General features: G+C 42.6%; 1 protein-coding gene across 7 annotated transcripts in view; it reads right to left on the bottom strand.

Annotated features, from left to right (window-relative positions):
- The window catches only part of KIF16B (kinesin family member 16B), a 300,381-nt gene extending 286,640 nt beyond the window's left edge, over positions 1 to 13,741 (bottom strand). For 4 of the 7 annotated variants that reach the window (XM_064377627.1, XM_064377706.1, XM_064377528.1 and 1 more), the window contains exon 1: positions 13,522 to 13,741. In XM_064377627.1, coding sequence (XP_064233697.1) covers positions 13,522 to 13,568 — 47 coding nt within the window. In that variant the 5' untranslated portion in view covers positions 13,569 to 13,741. The remainder of the gene's footprint in view (positions 1 to 13,521) is intronic. The other 3 variants (XM_064377592.1, XM_064377671.1, XM_064377481.1) reach the window with 1 other exon arrangement.
- Between the last annotated feature and the right edge of the window lie 4,980 nt (positions 13,742 to 18,721).

Genomic DNA, 18,721 nt, shown 5'->3' with positions numbered 1-18,721 from the left:
AACCTTCTGAATGGACAGAGGTATTCTGGAGGAAATGTCATCTACTCTTACCCTAAATATGATTATCAGTATACACAAAGTTGCCCCAATACCAAAAATGTCTTAATTAAGAAGTTTAACACAGCTGGGTTGAACAAAAGCAAAAGTGCAACAACAACAGAAACTGTTTATGCCTGTAATCCCCGCTCGCTGGGAAGGCCAACACGGAAGGATCGCTTGAGCCCAGGAATTCAAGACAGCCTGGGCAACATAAGGAGACTCCATCTCTACCAAAAAAAGTTTAAAAATTATTAATAGCTGGGTGTGGTGAAGTATGACTGTAGTCTCAGCTCCTTGGGAGGCTGAGGCAGGAGGTTTGCTCGAGCCAAGGAGACTGAGGCTACAGTGAGCCGTGATCATGCCACTGTATTCCATCATGGGTGACAGAGCAAGAAAGATCTTGTCTCCGAAAAAAAAAAAGAATGTTTACGTGGGAACAAAATGAATTTGGTTATCTTGGACTGGATCCTGGACCAGATAAAAGACATGGCTGGTGCCATTTGAGAAATCTGAGTAAGGTCTACAGATTAGTTAATAGTGTTGTGTCAATATTACTTTCCTGGTTTTGATAATTATACAATAGTTATAGAAGAAAATAACATTCAAAGAGTTTGGGTAAAGGTACATGGGAACTCTGTACATTTTTTTTTTTTTTTGAGACGGAGTTTCACTCTTGTTGCCCAGGCTGGAGTGCAATGGCGCAATCTCGGCTCACCCCAACCTCCGCCTCCCGGGTTCAAGCAATTCTCCTGCCTCAGCCTCCTGAGTAGCTGGGATTACAGGCATGAACCACTACACCCGGCTAATTTTGTATTTTTAGTAGAGACAGGGTTTCTCCATGTTGGTCAGGCTGGTCTCAAACTCCTAACCTCAGGTGATCCGCCTGCCTCAGCCTCCCAAAGTGCTGGGATTACAAGCATGAGCCACCACGCCCAGCTATATTTTTGCAAACGTATAAATATTTCAAAATAAAACGTTAAAAATATTTTTTTACAAAAGAAAGAAAAGCACCTTAATTGAATCATGACATGTGGGCACCAGGCAAGAACCACTGATACCTTCTCACAAGGGCCCATCTACCTGGTCAAATGAAAACACCAACTTTAAATAAAAAGGATGAGAACCAACCAGATGATTTTTGTAAAGCGTTAACTGGCAAATTGCTTCACTTTGAGCTAGTCTTGATCACCTAGAATCATTTTTTTCCTGACTGTTCCCTGGAGAACTTTTAAGTCTTGATCAGAGGAAGTTCACACAGTGATTTATCTGTGCCCCAGGCAGAATCCCTGTGATGGCTTAGACTCTGTTAATAAGACCCTGAAAATAAGAATCAGCAGGTGCATTGAGGTGAGACCACAGGCCCCTGGGGCAAAGGACACCAAATTCCTGAGAGCAGGCATCCCATGGCAGGGGTTCAGAATCTTATACTCTTAAAAGTTTAAAATCTTGGCATGAGTAGTGGCTCAAGCCTGTAATTCCAACACTTTGGGAGGCCAAGGCAGGTGGATTACCTGAGTTCAGGAGTTCGAGACCAACCTAGGCAACATGGTGAAACCCCATGTCTAAAAGAAATACAAAAATTACCTAGCCACTTGGGGGTGCTGAGGCTGAGGTGGGAGGATCATTTGGGCCTGGAAGGTCGATGCTGCAGTGAGCCATTTTTGTGTCACTATGCTGAAGCCTCAGTGACAAAGTGAGACCTTGTCTCAAAAAAAAACTCTTACCAGCTAACAAGAGAAAATATGAAATTGGTAGTCACTCTGATGGCATGACGTCTAAGTGTTGTCTCAAATAACAAAATCGGACTTTACCAACTTCTTCTCTGGATAATAAATTCACTTCAGTGTTTTTTCAAACTATGAATCATAAAATCATTTTAGTGAATAACAATTATCTTTAAAAAAAAAAAAATGTAGTAGAGAGGCCAGGTGCAGTGGCCCACGCCTGTAATCCCTGCACTTTGGGAGGCTGAGGTGGATGGATCACCTGAGGTCAGCAGCTTGAGACCAGCCTGGCCAATATGGTGAAACCCCATCTCTACTAAAAATGCAAAAAAAAAATTAGCCGGGCATGGTGGCAGGTGCCTATAATCCCAGCTACTCGAGAGGCTGAGGCAGGAAAATTGCTTGAACCCGGCAAGCGGAGGTTACAGTGGGCAGAGATGATGCCGCTGCACTCCAGCCTAGGCCACAGAGCGAGATTCAATCTCAAAAACAAAAAAAAAGTAGAGAGTAGACAATCGCAGCATGCATTCAGCTGATGAATGTCTTACTGTGGATCTTGTTTGAAGCACACAGTTCTATACAATCATCATCAGCCTTCCAAAACACAAGTGTCCTTCATTTCAAATAATAGGACAAATCCTCTCTCACTAAGTCAGAGGGAAAAAAATATTTTAAATAGTTCTTATAGTCACAATAACTTTTATTAGAACATCTGAGGTGTGTTCCCACGAGGGGAAAATTCTTTTGCAAACTGAAGTCAAAAACTTTAAGTATCTCCCCCAAGATATTTACTAATTACAAACAGGAAAAAAATAAAACACTGCAGTGGAGAAACCCTGTAGATGCCGCATAATCAGGGTCAACATCACCAGTAGTAAGACATACTGACATCACATACCCCAGTATCATATGAAGGACACAAAATCACTTTTGTGGTATTCTTGCCAAATTGCTTAACTTCAATTTATTTGTGATAACATCAGAGAAAGCCACACTGAGAACCATGCTAAAAAAGAACTGACCAGCACTCTTCAAAAATTAAGTTATTAAAAACAAGGAGAGGCTTACGAACTGTCACATACCAGAGGAGACTAAGGACACATGCTCCCTTTAGATGCAATGTGGGATCCCCATTGGAGGCTGAACCAGAGGAAGACATTAGTGGGAAAACTGGTGAAAGCGAGATAAAGTTTAGTTAATTTCTTGGTTTTGATCATTCTACCGTGGTTACATAAGGCATAATATTAGGGAAGTTGGGTAAAGAGTCCATGTGTGAGAATTCTGTACTATTTTGCAACTTCACTAAAAATCTCCAATTATTTCAAAATAAAAAATTTTTTTAAAGATGCTTTTTCTGAAGAAAGAAACGAGAGAGTATTCTGCCCTATAAATTATGTGTCATTTAAACACAGTATAATGCTGTAGGATCGTGCTGTACCTCCAACTCTCTAACTTTAAGGGATAAACACAATGTGCACTGGGTGTGTAATCTTAAGTAATCTTAATCTGAATTGACTGTGTAATATTAAGTAAACTTAATACAGGGAAAGAGCTGAAGCTGTCCTTCTTTACCCAGGCTCTTGCTCAGCCCTCTGTCACCTCTCGCTTCTTCCTAATACCCAACAGGAAGATTGTGAAAATGCTCTTTTCCTCCTCATGGGGAACAATGTGAGACATGCAACAAACGCTGCGACTATGAATTCCCAATCTCTCACGAGCATCCACAGAAAGTGCAAGGCACGTGTGGAGGGTGAGGGGAGATACTTACTAATGCAACAAATACTTTCTGAGTGCTCCTGTCTACCCGGCACAGTTCCAGGCCCCAGGGAAACAGCCATGAACAAGATCTACATGGTGACTGGCTCTCAAAGAGTTTAAGAGATTATAAGCAAACAAAAATATATTCACACGTATAAATTCATAAAATGGGAAATGTTACCAAGCCAGAAAACCAGAGTAAGGTGATAAAGCCTTCTCTGAAGACAGGCATTTGAGACAGAACCTCATTCTTCTCTGAGACTCAGTTTCCCAACTAGGAGATGAATCTAATGATGCTCATCCCTGTAAAACTGTTGTGAAGAAGTGAATTAGATAATACAGGACAGGATTTAGCAGAATTCCTAGCAAGTGAATGAGTGGCCAGAAATAGTAACTAGTGACCAAATTACCAATCAGGCATTACACTGAAAGCATTGACTTTCTCAATTTACTTCAAATTTTACGTATCCCATTGAAATGTACTTAAAGTGTCTACGAATAAATCACTGATCACAGAAACAGCTATTTCCTCTCTCCTGGACAGCAACAATGAAAAATGAATAGGTTTGGAAAGGGACAAAGTAGAAAACACAAATGCTCAGCCCAGAGACAGTAGGATTGATTGAAGGCAAGCTCCCTGGCCCCACTGGTGGTTACCTCCTTTGTGCTTGGATGAAGTCGTGGGCTAAATCCAAGCCAGGGATGATCAACTTCCCTGGGAGGGTTTTTTCCTCTGTCTTTTTATAATTTGAACTTGAGGAATGGCAGTCAAACCCACCAAAATAAATCGCTCACTCCTCAGTAAGGGGCTAAAACACTATTACCCCTTTTCCCAGGCTATAGGTATTACTATAATTAACATATTATCTTTCATAAAACAAGCTTCAGAGGACGGCATTCCGATTCCAGGATCTGGAGAAACAGCCAAAGCTATCAAAATAGCTTAGAAAAACAGTCAAGAAACAAGTGTGTATAATATAAATCAATTTCAGACCAAAGTGCTATATATCACACAACTGGACATTTCTAAATAACTTCTCTCTCTGTCAGGCAAAAAGAAACACAAACGCACTCTATTTCTGCCACTCCACTCTCTCCCACTCCACTCTCATGCTCACACATACACAGTTTCCATGTTTAAAATAAAGCAATAGACGTTTAAAATCAAATTATGTTTAGTAAATAGTCTAAGTCACTCAAGAGAACCTTTCAAACTACTAAAACGCCTTGTATAAGTGTAGTCTGCACCCAAACATATTTTAACACATTGTATAAGAAAAGATACCAGGCATTTGCATCCCATTACTTATCAAGTTCACCTAAAAGAAAGAAAAAACTTCCGTGAGCTCCCAACTCAAGGAGTCAGCAGCAGCAGCAACTCTCCTCTTTTCTCTTTCCAGCCAGCAGCCCCTTCCCTCCCTTGCCCTCCAGCCTTCTTTCTCCAACCTCCAACTCCCTGTTTTCTTTTTCTCTTCTTCAAAACAAAAAGAGACAAACAAACAAAATCTATCTTCTGCTGAGCCTGGGTTTGTCATGTCCAGCTGAGGGCTGGGATCCAGGGATACAGACCAGGCCATGCCTCAAACAAGGAGTAAAAAAGTTTTAAAAGATTACAGGAGTCAACCTCTGCATAGGGAAATGGAAGCTAAGCTCTCTCCTTCCTTTCACCTCTCCTTTAATTGGAAGGGCAGCAACAGGCCACCTCCATGCCCTCACAGCCCAATCACACCGCACAAGCCTCCCACCTCTCAACTAAAACAATTCCCTCCAGAAACCTGAGCCCAACCGCCTGACTGTGCAGCTTCCCACACTGGTGATCTTCTCTCCTCCCAAACCTTGAGACCCTAGGTCGGGCGTGACATTCTGCTCTCCTGCCTTCCTCCCTTCCTCTCTCCACGCCCTTCTCTCTCCAATGCTTGATCCTCCACTCCTACCTCCCAAAATGTGGCTGTTAGTAACAATAGTGAGAATAAAAAACAATAGTAACTATGATTTAGTGCATAGTTATTATGCATACATTTATTTCTTCAGATCTCAACTATTTATACAGCATTATTTTACAGAAGTGGTTCTCAAATGTTGTGGCCTCAGGACACTTTAATAGGCTTAAAAATTACTGAGGAGCCCAAAGAGCTTTTTATTAACATCAATTATATCTACTGATAGTTACCATATTAAAAATTAAAACTGTGAAAATTTTAAACAAAATGCACAGTCCACAGAGCCATGACATCATCACACATCATGCAGTTTCTGGAAAACTTGATTGTACCCTCACAAGAGAATAAAAAAATGGAATATAACATCTTAGTAGTACTGTGAAAACAGTTCTGACTTTGTGAACCCCTATAAATGAGTCTCAGTGATTCCCAGTTGTCTCTAGACCACGCTTTGAGAATCACTGTTTCACAAAACAGAACCTGAGCCTTAAAGAGGAAAATCAGCTTGCCCAGTCACTCAGCTCGCCCACTGAAGGGTCCCAGCCTTAACCCAGATCACGCAGCACTGCTGTCACCCTTTCTCTTTCTTCTTTACTGTGCCCTTCCTGGGAGACAGAATTCCCTTCCACCACAGCAACTATCACCTTCCAGTGACCCACCTACAAATGCACATCCGCAGAGCTCCTAACTCACCTGAGTTTCTACTGCCTGGAGTTCCCACCAGCACCCTGAACTAAATCGACAGACCACTATGCCCTTCCGCCCACCCCAACCCACTCAGGACCAGCACTGTTGCCTTTGGGAAAGGTCATTCTTCCATCAATAAGGCCCCACGCCACTCAGAATCATCTTTGACTCCCTACCTCTCTATATCCTGCTGACTGGTCTTTAGAATGTCTCTCGCAACTGCAAAAAGCAGGATGTAAAAGTGTGCACGTTATGTTCCTACACAAAAGGGAAAAAACTAGATGTAAAACCACCAAAAGTTTATGAGTACTTAGCGCCAGATCATGAGATTACGAGCAATTTGCGATTTGATTTCTTTGGTATATTTTTCTACACAACACACGTTTCAGAAGCGTACATTATTTTCACAATCAGAACATACAGTGATTGCTTCTTCAAGGCTTTGCTTGTAAGTTTTGTCCCTCGCCTCTGCCTTTTGCAGTTACAACCAATCCCAAAATCCAATCACCATGGGTCATATTTCAATTTTCTTTACTGTCTTCCTGCACTGGTTGTTAGCACTCAGACAGACATCTTGAACCTCAGCCTGGCATCACAGAATGGTGGCAGGAAAGTCAGTGAGATAATAATTCATAAAAGGCGCTTTGCACAACCTTTGGCAAACGGTAAATGAAAGACCTGGAACCAACCCAAATGCCCATCCACGATAGACTGGACAAGGAAAATGTGGCACATATACACCATGGAATACTATGAAGCCACAAAAAATGATGAGTTCGTGTCCTTTGTAGGGACATGGATGAATCTGGAAACCATCATTCTCAACAAACTGACACGAGAACAGAAAACAAAACACTGCATGTTCTCACTCATAGGTGGGTGTTTAACAATGAGAACACATGGACACAGGGAGGGGAACATCACACACTAGGGTCTATTGACGGGGGGCTGAGGGATGGACAGCTGGGGGGTGGGGAGGTCAGGGAGGGATAACATAGGGAGAAATGTCAGATGTAGGTGACTGGGGGATGGAGGCAGCAAACCACATTGCCATGTGTGTACCTATGCAACAATCCTGCATGATCTGCACATGTACCCCAGAACGTAAAGTGCAATAAAAAATAAAAAATAAATTAAATAAAATAAATAAAAGCTCACCATTGTTGGTGCTAGTATTATTATTTCCCTACACTGCTATTGGATGAAACTTGGGAAAACACAAATTGGCAAATGATAGCCCTGTTTTAGAACCATCAGTAGCTCACAATGCCTAATACCTGATGTTGACAGAACCCTTACTTTTGGGCCCAGCACTGTAAGAAATGCTGCCTCACTCAATTACCATCCCAGGCCCACAAGGTAGGTCCTACGGAGATCTCCATTTTACAGATGAAGAAACTGAGGCACAGAGATGTTCAATAAAGTGCCAAGGCATGGAGCTGGGAAGTAAAAGAGCTGGAATTCAAGCCCTTATTCAAGCACAAGAGAATTTTCCACGATGGTGGGTATATTTTTATCTACAGTTTTGAATGTGTGCCTTTTGAGCATTTGAAATGTACCTAACGCAATTAACTAAAATCCTTATTTTATTTTATGTTAACTTAAATAGTCATATAGACAGCTGACAGTTATACTGGCCAGTATAGGCTCTACAGATCAAAAACCCAAACCCCCAGGCTTAACAAAGAAAAGATCCCACAACACCCTGTCTACCTGCTTTGCAACTACTTCTTACAAAATCTTCGATTCATCTAAAATCATTCATGAAATAAATGTGTTCAACCCTCCAGCCACCCCCTGCCTTCTGCTCGACTAAGTCTTCTGTATAATGGAAGGACTTTAGGAAGTCAGAGTAGGGGAGACTTGGGTTCAAATCTGGTATTACAGTGTCCTAGCTGTGTGACCTTGGGCAGTCTTGTTTCTGATTTCTGAATAAGAGACCTTATTTTAGTCTCTGAGCCCTTGTTCCTCATTTGTAGAATGGGTTGACAACGCCAAGTTCCAAAAAGTATCAGCCAAGCACCCAACAGACATTATCTACATGGTACTGGTAATAACCCTTCAGGGCTGAATTCAAGTTCCATCCTCTTATCTAAGAGACTGTAAAAGCCCTGGAGATCTCTTCCTCCAGCCTCCAGAATCCCCTAAAGGTTCTCTCTCAACCGTACAGAGATTCTGTTATTTTTGTGTGCTGTGTGTTCTCTGACACTAGCTCAGCATTTCCCTGAGGCCAAGGTTCCTGTCATCTGTGAGCCCAGAGGCAACAAATCACTACACAAAGGGCTCTGAAGGGAACTGGAGTAGCTCAGCTCAGCCCAGCATTACTTTTTGAGGGTCTCAGTCTCCCCTCTGTAAAATGGGGATAAAAAGTGAGGGCTTTTATCAGTCAGTCAATTGGTGGGAGAAGGAAATGCAATTGCCAAGGTAAAGAAATGAATGTGGTACCCAGTACCTGGCAGTGCCTTGACAGATACCTCCCGTCCTTAATATAAGACATGTTTGTCCTCATTCTCACAGACCTGTGAGGCTAACCACAAACTACTTTCCCTTTGACACTATCTTGTTTTTAAAAGGGGGAGACATCAGTACACCCTAAAGATAGCAAATCAGGCAAAATGCCACTGGTGGTTTTTTTTCTTCTTTTTCTCTCCTGAGCTTGATAGGCTTGATGCTAGATTCTACCTGAGAGGCTAATCAAGAAGAAAGGCTAAGGACAGTCAGAAAAGAAAAAGAATGAGGTGGATTTGCCTTATCAGATAAGCAAGCACATTATAAAACATAGCTGTAAAGCTGGCACATCACCAGCACTCAGTAGATTCTTTTTTTGGCATTTTTTTAAATACTTGTTTTGGAATAAACTTACCATCGTTAAACTGTAAAAATAATAGTAATGACAGAAAGCACTCTTCATGGCACCCTTGCTGAATGCCAGGCTCTGTGTGGAGAGCTTTATCACACGTGAGTTATCTCACTTGAACCCATAACAGTGTTTTCCACACACAACTACAATTCATTTGTGGATCACATCTATAATCCCGGCATTTTGGGAGGCTGAGGTGGGAGGATCACTTGAGCCCAGGAGTTTCAGACCAGCCTGGGCAACATAGGGAGACTCTGTCTCTACAAATAATTTTTAAAAATTAGCCAAGTGTGGTGGTGTGCACCTATAGACCCAGCTACTCAGGAGTCTAAGCCAGGAGGATCACCTGAGCCTGACAGGAAGTTTAGGCTGCAGTGAGCCATGATTGTGCCACTGTACTCCGGCCTGGGCAATAGAATGAGACACTGTCTCAAAAAAAAAAAGAAAGGCATAGCTGTGACTGTCCTAAGAAACTAACTTTGACTTTGGGCAAGTTAACCATGTGCTATGATCTAAATGTTTGTGTTCCCCTAAAATTCAAATATTGAAACTTAACCCCTCACTGAGATGGTATTAAGAGGTAGGACCTTTGGGAGGGGATTAGGTCATGAGGTCCTTGTGAATAGGATTAGTACCTTTATAAAACAGGCCCAGTGGAGTCTGTTTGCTCCTTTTACCATGTGAGGACACAGCAAGAACCTACCACGTATGAGGACCTGGCTCTCACCAGACAGCCTGTCTGCTGGCACCTTGATCTTGGATATCTCAAACTTCAGAGCTACGAGAAATAAATGCTTGTTGTTTATCAGTCACATAGTTTATGCTATTTTTTTATAGCAGTCCAAACAGACTATGAAACTATGTCTCCCAATCTGTAAAGTGCCATAACAATAATAGTCTCTACCTGCCAAGATAGGTGCAAAGATTAGATTTTGTACCTGGAGCTAGGACCAGAGAGTCTGGCACAGAGCCAAGTCTCAATAAAGTGGTATTATCATGCCTATGCAAGAGAATCACTTATGCATTTGAAATGAGTATTACTGCCACATAATTGAGAGCCATAAGACAATAAAAATAAACTCATCACATCTTGTCCTGAATCAAGCACTCATATTCCTTACAAGGCAGACTGATTACCGCAAAGGCCCCTAGTTGAGAAACTCAGTCAAATTCAGTACTCCACCACCAGCAGTCCTTACTTTCCAATCACTCTGGGACTTGTTTTTCTGCTGGTTGCTTTCCCTTTGCCTGAAGCTCCACCACTCTAAAAATTAACATTAAAAAAAAAATCAAACATTTCCTTCAATCCTCCTCACAACCGACTGAAACTTCTCCGGTGCCAATAAAGTTTCTAAGAGATTTTTTTTTTAATTACCTAAACAAGCACTGCTGGGTTAATAATTAATTCGAAGAATTAATTATAAAACTATGCATGAGAAAAGTAAAAATTCAAACAGTTAAAAAAAAATGCCTTTCATCTTCGCCTAATGGATTCATTATCAGTCCTCCTCTTTAGAGGTATCAGTGTTAGGTTTCTTATAAATTGTTATATACAGACGAATCTGTGTGTGTGTGTACATTTGTTAACACACACATACACACAACTTTCCTCCACTGTACTATCTTGCTTTTCTCAATCCTCTACCTTGGAACTCTTTTAAGATCAACACCCTCTTTCTAAGAGCTGCATAACTTTCCACCAAATGATTTAGGCCATGATTTAGGCCAATGATGATTTTTGCATCATCATCAATAACAAAAAAGGGACCATTTTTGTATATTCAGGTCATTTATGCTTTTTTGTTATTGATGATGATGCAAAAATCATCATCTTTACACATATATATTTGTAGACAGAAATATAATCCATATAATACAAATTAGAAATTGGAAAAACAAGAAATGAAATGGTCAGATGAAAGAGTTTATAGACTTCCAATTTTTTTAAGGGAAGCATTTTCTGCTTATGTATAAAGATTTCTAATCTTGACAGCTACTGTCGAATTTCCCAATATGAAATTTTCAGATGTTTTGATCCTTTATGCTTCCATGACCAATGCAGAGGTGTCTCTTTCATCACCCCTGTACCAGCAATTGATGCTCAGTTCATATTTATCAATCTCACTGGTTTAAAAAATGGCATTTTATCACCATTGTAATATGCATGTCTTTCCTTATAAATTAGGTCAAGTATATTCAGTTGCCCATTAATATATCTCTTTCTACTCACTGCCAATTTCTGAATCATTGAGTCTCTTTGAAAGTACTGTTGGGAAGGTTATCAAGTAGCCTTGTCTTCAAGACCAAGGACACCATATCTTATTCTCATCATCCTGGCAATATATGGGACCAACAACCACCAACTCCTTCAGGATTCTCTTCTCCCTTCCCTGCCATGACCGTTTGCTGTGATGGTTCTCCTCCATGGACTGCAGGCCAATCTTCTCCCTAAATCCTAAAGATGGGCATATCCCAATGTCCAATCCCTGCCTTCCTTTTCTTCTCACCTAACATCCTCAAGTTGTGGTTTATGTGCAAAAGACTTCCAAATGTTGATCCTCAAATCACCTGAGACCTAAACCCACGTTTTCGACTTTCTGCTGAACACCTCTAGCAGAGGGATGGATGTCCTTCCCATACTTCAGATAATGAACCAGGTCAACAGGTTTGAAGCACTTAATCTGTGCTTATACTTGACACTTACTGCATCTCACGTTAATTCTCCACATCCAAGAGAGAATACACCAACTTCACTGTCCACCTTCCTCAAATCTGGTTCACCTCCTTGAGTATCAAACCTCAGTTAACAACTCTACACTCACATCCTTCCCCCTTCTTCTCATCCAGATCCTGCCAATTCTGCCAGTGAATAGTCTTCGTATATCTATCCTGCCTTCCCATTTCTACCTCTGGCTCAGACTGCTGATCACTTGCCTCTTACGTCAATCTTGACACTGCCAGAGTTCTCTACTGGGAATATAAATAACATCACGTGAATCTGCCTCCTTCAAGTACCTGGGCTCCAGGCCTAACCTGGCAAGACACTGAACTCACAGGTCCTGTCCCAGCAGGTCCAATATTTAAGAAGACTCAAGCCAATACATAATCCCTTTCTCAACAGATCACTGGCTCACCAGGCCTCATTCCCCTTGTATCCCAGACAGCACCCAGCACAATTCTATGTGTTTAGTAGGTGCTTTATAAATACTTTCTAAAGTTACACAGGACAATTTTCTAGCATGTGCTCATATTATTCCAAAGAAGAAAAAGAACTTCTATACACATGAAAATTCATAATAAAGAAAAATCTTTCTAAAGTTCATCTATGATTGAATGTACACAGAAACATAAATATTCCCTTAGAGCAAAAAAGTCAAACCCTTACTCTGAACAGCTTTAGAAATAACTCAAAAGTCACAAAAAAGCAGATTTTAGAAACATTGGGTTTTAGTGATTACAAACCAAGATAATGATTCCCTACTTGCCAAGAGAAAAAAACAGATTCAGATGAGTCAAATAAGGTTCTGGAAATCTTTTGATTTTATGGTCTTCAGATGCCCCAGTCAGGCATCCAAACTACCGAACGTTAACCTCCACAAGCTGATACGACAAAAGCAAAAAGGCCATGTCATATCACGGTAAGTCAAATATCCACCAACTCGGTCGAGAAGTCAATAAAATCAAGTGGCTCTGTGTGAACTGTGCCCGTCAACTCGGAGGACACATCCCATTTAGGTCTACTCTATTCTTTCAGGTCAAACCCATTTTAAAAAGTAACTTTTCCAAAGAATCTTTCTAAACTGATTAAAAAGAGGTCACTGAAAAGGAAGCACAGAGTATTTTTCAGTGAATGAAGAGAAGGATTCTGAAAAGCATTACTTTGTAGAAATATATAACAAGATTAAATTATGTGTGTAACACGCTTCCTCTCTCAGCATCAGCGTATTTCCAAACACGTGTAAAAAGCGTCCTTGACTTTTTCCTAGGAGTCAGGACTTTGTCAAAGTTTTCCCATCCACTCTCTAACATGAAGTTAGGAACTGCTATGTTATCGATTAGACATCCAGGGAATCAAAATCATCTCTAACTAAAAGATTAAAAAGTAGCATGGTTAGTTATTAAGAGAACTTCTGAGTTGGTAGAAATTAGGGGTTCGCCTGACAGCTCGTGATGCCCCCCTCAGCACTCTCACCTTTCCCCCAACTATTTCACATCTTCACGGAAGTGTTCCCTTGATGCTTTTTTAAAAGGAGAACAAGAAAATCTCAAGTAAATAGGAGGGAGAGAGTTTACAGAATCTTCTCCTTTACCACCAGGGTCCCCTCCAGGGCAATGTGAACGGGACAGCAGTGCACGAAGTCCTCCAGGCCCCCAGAGGCCACAGCCTGGGCCCGGTGGGCCAGGGAACAGCCAGTGACACTTTTAAGTCCAGGCTGGCTTTGGGGGAGCTGGAAACAGGCTCCCTCTGGGTGGGAGCGCGACGAGGGGGCGGGGCGCGGGCGGCCCCACTCACCTGCGATTCAGGGGCCGGACCCTCACGGCCACCTTGACCGATGCCATTGCTCATCCCGACCTAGCCCGCGCGGGGTCCCACCAGCCCAGAACTCCGCGGCCGCCGGCGACTCGGGCTACTCAGATGGCGGCTCCCGCCCACTTCCCTCTCGCCTCCGCCCCTCTGCCTCGGGCCGGACCTGGAGTTCCGCGGCGGCCCCACCTGCCAGGCCACTGAGCATGCCCAGAGCAGCTCCGGCCCGCGTGATCCGCGCGCCGCGGTTTGGCGGCGGCCGGGCGGCGCAGAGGGGCGGGGCCGCAGAGCCTGGGTGCCGCCTCCGTGGTCGCCAAATCTGGAAAGGCCACGTTGTGGACCGTGGCGCAGAGGTTACGAAAGGCGACCAGGGGCAGATGATTTCAGGAAAACTAGAACTCATTCTCATAGCCTGAAAAACTGGAGAGAAGAGGGTCCCAGCAATTTAAAGCCAGAGGCAAGGATCACAATCCTGGGGTCAGATGACCAAAACCAGCTTTTCAGCCCTTAACAAGGACCTGGCTTCACCCAGACAAGCATGAGTTAACTCATCCATTTTACACACGAACAAACTGAGGCTCGGCTCAGAGATAATCACAGCTTGTTAGTGGCGAACTCCGCTAGGGCCTTCTCTGCTACCGTAAGAAGGTCCAAGCGTATGTTTTGGACCCCTTTAACTCAGGATATTGAGAAACGAAAATTAATAGGGTACTGGATGTTGTAAATGTGTGCGGGAATGTCGTTATATTGGCTGGAATCAAATCTTATTTGGACTTGTTTTGCACTTTTGTTACACTTTGGTAATTTTTACTTTTATTCATAAGGGAGTTAAAGGCAGGGCAACTGGTATCTTAAGGCTTAGGGCCTCTGGTAGAAGTGAGCTCCACCTCCCCTCCTGTGTAGAATGCAAATCCGTTCATTCAGTGAATCAGGCATCCGTGAATTCGTTTACATACACCCAGAAGCCCATCAGGAGCAGAACCTCCAGGAAGCCAAGCTATATTGGGGGACTCGAATGGAGGCGGAGCTCCTTTTTTTAAGTCCTAGCTCCAAAACTAGCCTTGTCGGCCCTCCATTCTGAATTACTGGGCGCCTCTGAGGCTTCTTGCCTCATCTGCAAATCAGGAAAAACGGCATGGAGTTGGTGAATGTATTAAGTGAGATGATGTCTGCAAATACACAACCCGCTTATACAAATAATTATCTTCATCACCTTCCCTGGAATCCTAGGGCCAGCACGGAATCATAGCACCCCTTTGTTTCTAGAGCATGGAAATCACTAGGTTTTCCGTCTGTCTGGAGCAGATCTTGGAGCAGATCTGGGTGCGAATTTGACCAACGGGTAGCAGGAAAAACCGGAGCAGGGCATTAAGGAACAGGCGAGTGGGCCAAGCATGCGCAGTAGCGGCGGGTTGGTTTGAGAAGCCGCCAGGGAGCCAGCGCGGCGCCCTAGCTGCCCGGGGCAAGGGCGGGGCCCGCCTTATATGGGAGCTGCGTGGGGACAAACTGCGCGGGCCCAAGGCGCGGAGTGGGGGCCGGGTGGAGAGACCGCCACCTGGGGGACACGGCGCGCGGACGCCAGGCCAGTTCATAAGGACAGCAGTATTCAAACTTTTCAGGAGTGCTAGCTTACTCATGACAGCGATTTTCTGTATCGGGGTTTTATTGGTCGGTGGTTTAAGAGGTTTTGCTCATTCATTGGTTAATGTAATTCCAACAACCTACACGTTTATAAGCCCCCAGTCTATCCACGACTTTGCCGTCTAACACAAAACAGACCATCGCAACTCGGCAGACACTTTAGACGACAAACAGCATGCCTGGAGCTTTTGAATAGGAAGCAACAAGCCTTCATCATCGCAGACGGGACGGAACGGGCATTTTATTATCAGAAAGTATTTCTATTGGAGTGTAAAGGAAGTTTCTGAAAGGGAAGATTATTATAAGATAAGGGGTTTGCTCGTCTTCTCAAACTTTAGTGTGCCTGCTTTAAAGGGCTTTGCAAACTTGAATGTTTATAGAAATCACCTGGCGGTCTTGTGAAACTGCAGCTTCTGATGGGCAGATCAGAAGGGAAGCCTGAGACTTGTCATTTCCAGCACGCTCTGGGAGTGAAGCTGCTGCTGCTGCACCCTCTCTGCAAGGAGCCAGGGGATAGATGACCTCTAAGCAAACTGTGAGAGCTTTAAAATACTGATAGTGAAAAACAGTCACAGGAGCTCTAGGCCAGGCACGGTGGCTCATGCCTGTAAACCCAGCACTTTGGGAGGCCAAGGAGGATGGATCGCCAGACTTCAGGAGTTCGAGACCAGCCTGGGTAACACGGTGAAACCCTGTCTCTACGAAAAAAAGAAAAAAAAATTAGCCGGGCATGGTGGTGTGTGCTTGTAGTCTCAGCTACTCAGGAAGCTGAGATGGGAACAATCGCTTGCGCCTGCGAGATGGAGGTTGCAGTGTACTCCAATCTGGGTGACAGAGTGAGACACCATCTCAAATTAAAAAAAAAAAAAGGAGGGGGGAGCTCAAAATCCGGGGCCTAAAAGGTCAGTAATAGAATTCAGGAATCCATATCAGTCATGTGCTGATGCATAAAAATAATGACCAAAACTGTGGAAGCTTAAAAACCGGTTATTTCTCTCAATTCTATCGGTTGCTGGTGTCACCAGACCTATGTGGCTGGGGTCTCGGCTCAGTTGGGGTGAGGAAAAGTTGGTGCATTTTGCTTTTTCATCCTCAAAAAGTTTAAACCAGGTTCCAGGTTTCTTGCGGCGGCAAGCCACCTCTCCAGAAGTGCGCATAGCCTTTGTTGGACTCACCTTTGCTGACCTTCCATTGACCAAAGGCGGTCACATGGCCACGCCCAGTCAATGTGGGTGGGGCCTCCCAACAGGAGGGAGTGGGTACTCAGGGGAGCCACTAAATAACAAACCTAAGATCACATTTATTTTCTAATACTTTGATAGTTATAGTTCATATAATTGATTTTCCTTGTAATCCCATTTATTTTATTTTATGCATTTAAAATGTTATCCTGAAAATGTTCTTTTCACCAAACAACCAAAAAAAGGTTTAAGAATCTATTATTTTAAAATTCAGTTGGATGGATAAAAGACTTTTTTTTTTTTTTTTTTTTTGAGATGGAGTTTTGCTCTTGTTGCCCAGACTGGAGTGCAGTGGTGCAATCTCAGCTGACTGCAACCTCCACCTTCCAGTTTCAAGCTATTCTCCTGCCTCAGCCTCCCAAGTAGCTGGGATTACAGGCATGCACCACCATGCCCGGCTAATTTTTGTATTTTTAGTAGAGACAGGGTTTCACCATGTTGGCCAGGCTGGGTCTTGAACTCCTGACCTCGTGATCCACCCTCCTCGGCGTCCCAAAGTGCTGGGATTACAGGCATAAGCCGCCGTGCCGGGCCGACATTTTTATTTTCTAAGAAGGCTGAATTGTGATGGGAAGGAGAAGAGAAAATTCGGAGACCTGGATTAAAACCCAAATGGTCTCAAATAGAGTATAACCCTATCACCAAGATGCATGTGTGCATGGCTGTGGGGGGGGGGGGGGGGATGTGGTTGTTTGGTTTGTTTTGAAGTAGTTTATTTTGGTCTTCATTTGTTGTTGAAGTTTTTTTCTGATGTTTAGCAATCTCTTTTTTAAAACTTTTTTTAAAATCTTTTTTAAATCCCTTTTTTATAAACTTTTTTAATTGCTGAAAACTTTTGAATGATTTAAACTCTCTGAGTCTTAACTTCTTCATTTTGAAGTGAAGTAGCACTGTAATAGAATGTTCACTCCATCTCAAAATATTTAAATCGTCAGGGAATACTGTTATCAGAAGAAAAATACTGTATTCCTATGAGCTATGCTTTTTCTTTATAACTTGACTTTTAAAAAATCCTGACGAACATCAGACTGCCACACTTAAATTGGGACAAAGGATACAACTGACACCTCATAAACCCATCTGTTTTCTTGTACTGACCATAAGCATTATATCACATGGTACACTTAATATCTCCTACAGGAATGCCTTACACCAAGGGACTTACATTAAATTTAAGAGCTATGTGGTGAGACAATGAGAAAAACAAGTGTTTTCCTGGTTTTCAAATGAATGTATAATAAATAATAGTACCAGAGACAGAAATCATAGATACCAAGTTCAAAACCAACACCATTTTTTTTTTGAGACAGAGTCTTGCTCTGTTGCCCAGGCTGCAGTACAGCGGTGCAATCGCAGCTCACTGCAACCTCCAACTCCCAGGTTCAAGCAATTCTCCTGCCTCAGCGTTCCGAGCCACTGAGATTACAGGCGCCTAATTTTTGTATTTTTAGTAGAGCTGGGGTTTCACCATGTATTCCAGGCTGGTCTCAAACTCCCGGCCTCAAGTGATTCCCCTGCTTCGGCCTCCCAAAATGCTGGGATTACAGGCATGAGCCACCGTGCCCAGCCTACCATTTTCATTTTCTAAGTCACAAAATTTAAAGTATATTTAGAATCGTCTAAAATACTAAACATTAAAAGCAGGGATAATTTGAAAAAGTATACTTTGGGGCCAGAGAGAAAACCCGAGCTAATCACAAAAATCATACTTAGTAATTTTAGTAAAGCTTTAGTCAGGTAGCCATGAATACTGGCTTTCTTTTACAGCAAAAGTGAATAAAGAAATCACAGTAGATTCAATTTAATAGAAGCTATCACCCTAAATCATAGTCATTTTATATACTAAAATGAAAAAGATTGTTTTCAATTGCATATAACTGTATGCAACTATATATATATTAAAAAAACTATATATTTGGTCACAAATAGCTCATAACTGGTAGACTTTGTAGAGTCTGTGGCCTCATTTTAACTTCTGAAGAGTGAGAAACCATATTTATTTGAAGGGATAGGGAAAGTTTCATGGATGAATTAGTTTTGGAGATCCGTCTTGGAGAGGAACTTCCTTGAACAAATGTTTCATGTTGGAAAAGCAAGTCCTGCTTCTGGAATTGTGAGAAAGCCTCTTTACCTGAAGCACAGTGCGAAGCTTAAAAATAGTCGTAAATGCTTCTCTTTCCTGGACTCACACCTTGCAGTGTCATTTTGCAGCTCCCCTCAATGGGAAGTGGAATCTCTTTTTCCACCTCTTCAATATGACTGACCCTGGAACTTGCCTTGGCACACAGAATGCAGCAGAATTGGCT

The sequence above is a fragment of the Aotus nancymaae genome, unplaced genomic scaffold, assembly GCF_030222135.1.
Source record: "Aotus nancymaae isolate 86718 unplaced genomic scaffold, 86718_ANA_hifiasm-v0.15.2.pri h1tg000001l, whole genome shotgun sequence".
Taxonomy (NCBI): Eukaryota; Metazoa; Chordata; class Mammalia; order Primates; family Aotidae; genus Aotus; species Aotus nancymaae.
This window is presented reverse-complemented; position numbering and strand designations above follow the sequence as displayed.